This window comes from Lolium rigidum, chromosome 7, assembly GCF_022539505.1.
Source record: "Lolium rigidum isolate FL_2022 chromosome 7, APGP_CSIRO_Lrig_0.1, whole genome shotgun sequence".
NCBI classification, from domain to species: Eukaryota; Viridiplantae; Streptophyta; class Magnoliopsida; order Poales; family Poaceae; genus Lolium; species Lolium rigidum.
In genome coordinates this window covers 309,573,702-309,581,315 of record NC_061514.1, presented here as the reverse complement: position 1 = coordinate 309,581,315, position 7,614 = coordinate 309,573,702, and the positions used below count along the sequence as shown (strand labels likewise).

The 7,614-nt window shown below is 41.8% G+C and overlaps 1 protein-coding gene and 1 long non-coding RNA gene across 2 annotated transcripts; both read left to right on the top strand.

The window, feature by feature from the left end:
* The first annotated feature begins 466 nt into the window (after positions 1–466).
* Positions 467–2,720, top strand: LOC124673149. The gene is made up of 4 exons (XM_047209277.1): positions 467–746; positions 1,300–1,384; positions 2,169–2,275; positions 2,628–2,720. The coding sequence occupies exons 1-4, from the start codon at positions 669–671 to the stop codon at positions 2,718–2,720; spliced, it is 363 nt and encodes a 120-aa protein (XP_047065233.1). The 5' UTR covers positions 467–668.
* A 2,180-nt stretch (positions 2,721–4,900) lies between these two features.
* Positions 4,901–6,623, top strand: LOC124669668. Its single transcript, XR_006992289.1, has 3 exons — positions 4,901–4,965; positions 5,648–6,049; positions 6,465–6,623. It is a non-coding gene; the product is annotated as an uncharacterized LOC124669668 (long non-coding RNA).
* The last annotated feature ends 991 nt before the right edge of the window (positions 6,624–7,614 follow it).

Genomic DNA, 7,614 nt, shown 5'->3' with positions numbered 1-7,614 from the left:
CGATGTCGCGGGCCGCCGTCTGCTTTTCCACGCCGGTGTCTTCGCGGGATCGCCCAACGGACGCGGCCGGGAGGTGCGTGTCCGCGTCGTTCAGGAGCTCCCACCCCCCACCGCGACGCTGCTGCCGCTCAAGACTTCCTCTTCGACAGCAGGGTCAGATTTTTTCCCCTTACTTACTCGTGCTCCAATCGAATCCGAGCCCCCACCAAAACTGCATGTCGAAGATTACCGATTTGGAACCACATGCAGGAAGGTGGGATTTCTCGGACAGAAAGTCCGACGAGTCCCGCTGTCATTCATGTGGATGCAGAACATACTGTATTATGTTTCCATCTCAACATACATATATCTAGTTGTTGCTCCTAGGAAGATAATTCTGCTGAATACATCATGTATCAAGTGTTGTTATATGCAGTCTTAACGAAAGAGGGTAGCAGCTAATTATTCACGCTAGTTTCATCATGCCCTGTGCTTCTCCACAGTAACATAAAAGCCTTTTCTTGCAGGCTGTGACGGGAGGACATGTGCTTGTTCACAATTCACCATTCATCATAGCGGTGGCCTCAACCTGCAGCAGCAGCAGCGCAAGGACGTGCAGCAGGTTGAGATCAACTCAGGGCACAAGCCATATTGGGGGAGGCTTCCAACAGCATGTTGTAGCTGCTGGAATGCTCAAGGTCGTCTTTCAGATAGATCATGTGCGTGGTGTTGCCCTATCACTAGGTTGCTGGTTTGTAGATGACATGGTATGTACCGGTTTGTGCTTGCTTGGTTAGTACTACACGCTACTGTTACTTTTGAGAGCCATGATTGGCAAGCAGGTTGCACCTTTGTGGTTATGCTGATGTAGCTTCAAACTCATGTGATTCTGGTTTTCTTCAAGTACCGAGTTCTGTGTTATATCCTTAGAAGCATGGCGTATCTATCCATAGGAGTCCTTTGTGTATTTTTAGTGTTGCATTCTTGTTGTTGGCTTGTGATTTGGCCCGTGCTTGTACAATGTTGTACATACATATGCACTGCCGTTAGTAGCAATTGATCAAGCAACAATAAGTTGTTAAAGGGCCATTTTTTGTGTGGGCGTTCTGGATTGGTGATGTGTAGTTCTCTTGTGCATTTTTTTTATTTGCTGTGGTATTTGCTTGCTGTGGGTTGTGTAATCTTGTTGTTAACATAAATGCAATGAGCCAGTTATGCTTTTATGTGAAAATTTGGGGATCTGAATTGTCAAATAGTGGATGATTTTTTCATGTTCAGAACCTGCTATGTTCTTAATTCCAAGTGTCATGTTCTATGCAGGTAGTGCCCAGCTTCTCACCCCCAAGGCATACCGCAGCAATTCCGTCGCTGCTATTCAGCAGCTTGTCGACATTGGTATTTGAAGGTACCTCCTTGGTCACACTCAAGTCGATTGCTGCATTTGTTTTCATATATACTGCAGAAACTTGTAGGTGTGAGGATTTTTCTTCTCCATTAGTTTGTTTAGTGCTTATACAAATTTGATTTGCTTGCATGGATATGAATTGGATTGAACTGACAATAAGAGAGAATGATTAATAAGTGGCAATGACTGAATGTATTGCAAGCTTGTGATACTTTGATAGTTTGATTACATGTAACATGCTTTGCATTGAATCTTGTGCTGTAGCATGGTTTTTAAGGCGATGCCTTGGCGCCTTAAGGATGGAGGGCGCTTTGGCGGCGGGCGCTTTGGACGCCTAGGCGCCTAAAGCAGCTGTTTTTACAAAGCGGAGGGGGAGCGCCCTGACGCCTAGGCGTCGCCTAGGTGACAACTAAGCGACGCTTTTTAAACCATGAGCTGTAGTTTTGCATTTGTGTTCCATATTGAGGCTTGATCTCTTATTGTTTCCAGAAAATAAACTCCAGTAATTGTGCACACCACCCTTTTCTTTTAATATGTTTTTCGTGTGTTATTGAAAGTTTTTCTTATTGCTATAGTTGGCTATATATATGCTCTCTGCCACATTGGATGCCTGATCATCCACTGTTTACATGGTTGTTTATGCTGCCGTAGGACACTTATCCACCTAATTCATTTTCTTCTAGTGTGACATCATTTTCGTCACCTATCCTGCGGCCCTTGACTTTACCTCTCCGCCTCCAAACCTTGATTTCATCTTTGCTCATTCTCATGCCTGTTCTTGCAGTTAAGGACAATGATCTACTGTTGCTGCTCCTAACAGTGTCCCTGGCCTCGAATGGACCACAGGTCGGCATTTTACGGCGCGCACAGAGATCGCCATCCCCTTTTCAGGTAGCTATAGCTCTGCTCTAAGCTATTGCTGTGGCGTTCTAGCGTAAGGTTTTGCATAGTTAGGGTCCTGATGCCGCAAAAAAGATGCCATCTTTTGATTACACCGTCATCATGTTTTAATTATTACCTAGTTCTATATATGGAATGAGGGAATGTTTGGCATCTTGCTGAATATAAGGATTTCCATGTCTCCCGTGCCAATTTTTCATTATCTCGTGAAAGTTTAGTACATTCATGCCAGAAACCATCCTAGTATTTTTCTTGTACTAAAAAGAAGGTAGCAGCTAATTTATTCATCCTTAGTTTCATGCATTGTGCTGCTGCACTCTAATATAAAAGACTTTTCATGCAGGCCGTGTCGGGTGTGCTAGAGGACATGTGCTCAATCACCATTGATGGCAGCGCTAACCTCATCCTGCAGCAGCGGCGGCGTGAGGAGGCGTAGCAGGTCGAGATCGACTCCGGGCACAGGCCACTGCCCACCCAAAGATCATCGAGGTGCAGCGCAGGTTCAGGGGAGGCCGCCAAGAGCATGATGTAGCAGCTGGAAAGCTCAAGGTCGTCTTGCTTTCCTTTTTTATGTGCGTGGTGTTGCCCTATTACTAGGTTGTTGGAAGTACTGGCTGTTTGTAGATGATGTTGTATGTATCAGTTTGTGGTTCCTTGCGAAGTACTACATGTGACCTTTTGTTTTGATAGCCATGATTGGCGAGCAGGTACCACATTTGTGGTTCTCCTGCTGTAGTTTGAAACTCGCTGGTATTTTGGCTTTCTTGAAGTACCGAGTTCTATATTATATTCTCGTAGATGCATCGTGTAGCTCTCTATAGGAGTCCTGTGTGTACTTTTAGTGTTGCATTATTGTTGTTGGCTTGTGATTTGGCTGGTGCTAGTATAGTGTTGTATATACAAATGCACCACCGTTACTAGCCAGCTATCGAGCAAGCAACAATAATTAATTTAGTTGTTAAAGGCCTTTTTGTGGGCGTTCTGGATTGGTGATGTTTAGTTCTCTTCATCAAATTCTGTTTATTTGTTGTGGTATTCGCTAGATGTGGGTTGATAGCACGGATAAGAACAGAATTTTACTACATTTGATCTTAGCTTATAAATCGTAGTATTGTACCTTCACTGAACCTGTTAGCTTTTCTTGTTTTTCTTGTTGTTGAATGCCTCTTTTTGGTGGGCGACCTGGTGATGTGTAGTTCTCTTGATCAAATTTTGTTTATTTCCCATCGTATTCGCTTGCTGTTGGTTGATTGTGATGATATGCACGGATAAGAATAGAATGATAATACCTCCGTTCCAAGAAGGATGTTGTGGATTTGTCTGAATTTAGATTTATCTATACACTAAATCATATCTAGATACATCTAAGTTTAGTCAAATCGATGACATCCTTTTTTGGACAGACGGAGTACTACAGGTGATCTTAGCTTATTAATCCTGGTATTCTTTCTTCGCTTAATTTGTTATCTTTTGTCTCTATCTAATAATCAATGCTTTTATTTACCATTACTATCGCTTATTCGTGTCTGTATTTTGCTTCTGTTAAATGGTTTTACTGGACATTATGTAGTTAACCTAGCAATACTATCCTTACAAGTATTTGCTTTATTAATATTATCCTTAAAATAATCATTGCTATGATTTTTATGTACTTAATCAATTTCCTGTTAACGGGCCTTTTTCTTGTTGTTACTGGACATCACCGGATAGCTAGGTGTTGTGTAATCTTGTTGTTAACATAAATACAATGATCCAGTTATGCTTTTATGAGAAAAGTTGGGAACCTAAATTGTCAAATAGTGGAGGTTTGATCATGTTCAGAAGAACCATCTACGCTTGAGTAGGTTTTAAACCATTAAAATGTGTTTTGTTAATTCCAAGTGTCTTGCTGTATACAGGCACCGCCGAGCTTCTCAAAACTAGGCATACCGTAGTGGCCCCCGTTGTTCAATAGTTTGTCGATTTCGGCATCTGATGGTACCTCCTTGGTCACACTCAAGTCGATTGCTGCATTTGTTTTCATATATACTACAGAAACTTGTAGGGGGCTTCTCTGTTTTATTTGTTTACTGCTTATACAAATATGATTTGCTTGCACTTATATGAATTGGATTGAACTGACACTAGGAGGCAATGATTAATAACTGGTGCTGACTAAATGTATTGCAATCTTGCAATACTTTGGTTACATGTAATATGTTTTATATTGAATCTTGATCTCTAGTTTTCCATTTGTTTTCCGTATTGAGTCTTAGTCTGTTATTGTTTCAAAAAAAAAAAAAAAAAACTCTAGTAATTGTGCAGGCCATCCTTATCTTTTAGTCCATTTTTCATGTGTTACATTTCTTGTTGCTATAGTTGGTTATATACATGCTCTTCCTCACCTGACACTTAATCTTGGATGCCCGACCAGCTACTGTTTACATACTTGTTTATGCTGCTGTTGGACACTTATACACCTAATTCATTTCCTTCTAGTGTGACATCATTTTTGTCGCCTACCCTGCTGCCCTCGACTTTGCCTCTCCCTCCAAACCTCGATTTCATCTTTGCTCATTCTCCTACCCGTTCTCGGAGTTAAGGACGAGGAGCTACTGCTGCCCCTGCCAGCCTCCATGGCCTCGGGTGCACCACATGCTGGTGCTTTCCGGCGCTCAACGAGACCACCATCCCCATCTCAGGTAGCTCCAGCTCTGCTCAAAGCTATGACTGGTGTTTTAACGTTAGGATTTTCATAGTTAGGGTCCTGATGCTGCAGAAATTGCCATCTTTTGATTACACTGTCATCATGTTTTTAATAATTACCTAGTTCTGCCTACAGAATGTGGAAATTTTTGGCATCTTGTTGAATATAAGGATTTCCATGTCTCTTTGGTATCCAAGTGCCAAATTTTGATCTTGTGCTAATTTAGTCCATTCATGCCTGAAACCATCCTAATATTTTTCTTGTACTGTTGTTGCAGGTTTGATGTTGACAATCCTAGCTAACTTTGTCAAGTCAAAATTGTCTCCTTAACCCTGCTTGATTGATGCCATTCCAGTTTTATCATGTCCTTGATATGTGAGCTTTATATGTTGTGTGATGTAATCTTCTAGTGCAATGCAAAGCACCCAGTTTTGACATCAAGCATCCTGCTTTCTGTGGTGATTTAACAAAAAAAACTGTTACATATGACACAGCCTGGAATAGTTGAAGATGTTGCTAGAAAAACTTTAATTATGTACTTTGTTATGGTATTTCCTGCAAGTTAGAGAAATTCCTTGAAAGATATAAAATCCTATTTGACTCCATAGTTTGTTTCAACACTGCAGATTATATTTTAAGCAACCCTCTCATCATATTTCACTTGTCAATTTTTTCAGACTTCAACGCTGAAGATCTGGTACATCTGTTACAAGCTCTTCCTCGATCGCTCAACTTGGCCAAGGCGGCGAGGACTAAGCTCCAGGTGGCGGCCCTCGTCTCACCTTCCTCTTACAGGTTCCCCGCTGCCTGTCACTGAGCATCGGGGGTATTAAAGATGTCAGCGGTGGCAGGGAGCATGGGAGCGATGGCGAAAGCCGGACCGCAGGAGCTTTCTGAGGTGGTCCATGCCATGGAAGAGGGTGTCGCACACAAAAATTGAGAGAACGTCAGCACTGATATGGGAAAAGGCGTCGATGTGGTCATTGCCTTCTGAGATGACGCTCAAGGGAATGACGCGAGTAGGCCATCTGATTTGTCTCCTTCCTTGCCCCAGCAGCATGCTCATCTTCAGCTTGCAGGTTATGACCTTTCTCCCCCATCACTTCTCACTGGTTTGCTTTGTTCAGTACAACTACAACACATACTTATGGAAGTGCTTCTCACAGATCTTTGTTTATGCCTAGACTTGGCTTCTAGTTTTAGGGATGCACAGCATGTGGTTTTCCTTTGGATGCCTAATTCTGTTGTCTTCGGTTGCGTAATATGTTGCCTATGGATGAATGATTTGATTAATTAGCAACCCCTTTGAACAAAATTATGTTTGTAACGCATGTTCCTTGTACTTTTGAACATTTTCATTGTTTTTTATCAACATATACAATTATATATACGTCATATTATGATCTTTAGATTTCATCATTTCCATTTTTTTGTAGTATCAGTCCCACAACAATAAGCATGTCACCTGACCAACTGGCCACTTTCTTCCAACAGCTGATTGTTCTTTTCCTCGAAGCTACATCACGAAGATGGGGCACTGCAAAAGTATGAACTTTATGCATGGATGTCTTTCATGCTGCTCAACCCAGGCATGTTGTTGTTGTTGTGCCATTTTCTCTGAGATGGGGCTGGTGGTATTCACCGTGAAGGTACTTGAGGTGAGGTTGCTCTACCATTAGAACTTGTTTCTTTTGTTGGGTGCTAGTATACTTTCCAATTACATTTTGCTCATCTCCTGTCAAGCTGTCCACCAATGTGTAGCATAATTGGTGGTTACTTCTTGTTGGCATCGTGGAATCTAATCTTATAATCACATAGTAGTTATCGTAGTGAAAACGGAAAACATCTTTCGTCCTAATTAAACCTAGGATGTAGTTGTTTGTTCTTCTCTAGCTGTAGATCCAAATTAGTTTTGATTTTAATGCACCATCATGTTTGTTGGTTCTAGTTACACAAAAACTTGATAGCCTTCTAATCTTGCTGCACCATAATGTTGTTGGTTTAGATAATGTTGCTATTCAAATTGACCTTCTGGAAGACGTTCGTTATAATATTTTGCTTTGTTTATTTAGCTCTGGGCTCTAGTGTAGTTTAGATGGAGAGATGTCCAGTGTTGATTCCATTTTTCTAAAGTCAAATGAATATCTCGCATGCCCGCATTATTCACCGTTTCAGCTTAGCCATGTGCATTGCAATACTCATGAATGTTTCAGCTTTTCAACTCCATGCACATGTGCTCAAATTTCTGGTTTTCGAATTAGTTTATTTCACTGATTGCACATGTTTCACTGATTGCCTTCCTGTTTTGTTTGAAGTAGTCTAATGGTTTGGTCCATCAAATTTGCTGGCTCCAAATCTTATCATTTCTGTGGATTTCTGAGACGATGTCGAAGCAACTGTTACTCAGCTCACATCCTTACTGGTCATTCTTTGTGCCCGCTCTAGCTCTGAATTCTATCTCGTTTGTATGTTGAGTAGTAGTTTCTTGTGCCGTTCATATTGGTGAACCTTTCTTGGTGTTGTTTTGCAGGTGATGGATGGACTGCCCAACCAGTACATGCAGCAGCAAGCTGCCGTGGCGCCCTCTCGTTGGTGTTGGAGCTATGCAGGAGGGAGTGAGGGAGCCATGGCTGCTGGACCGAAC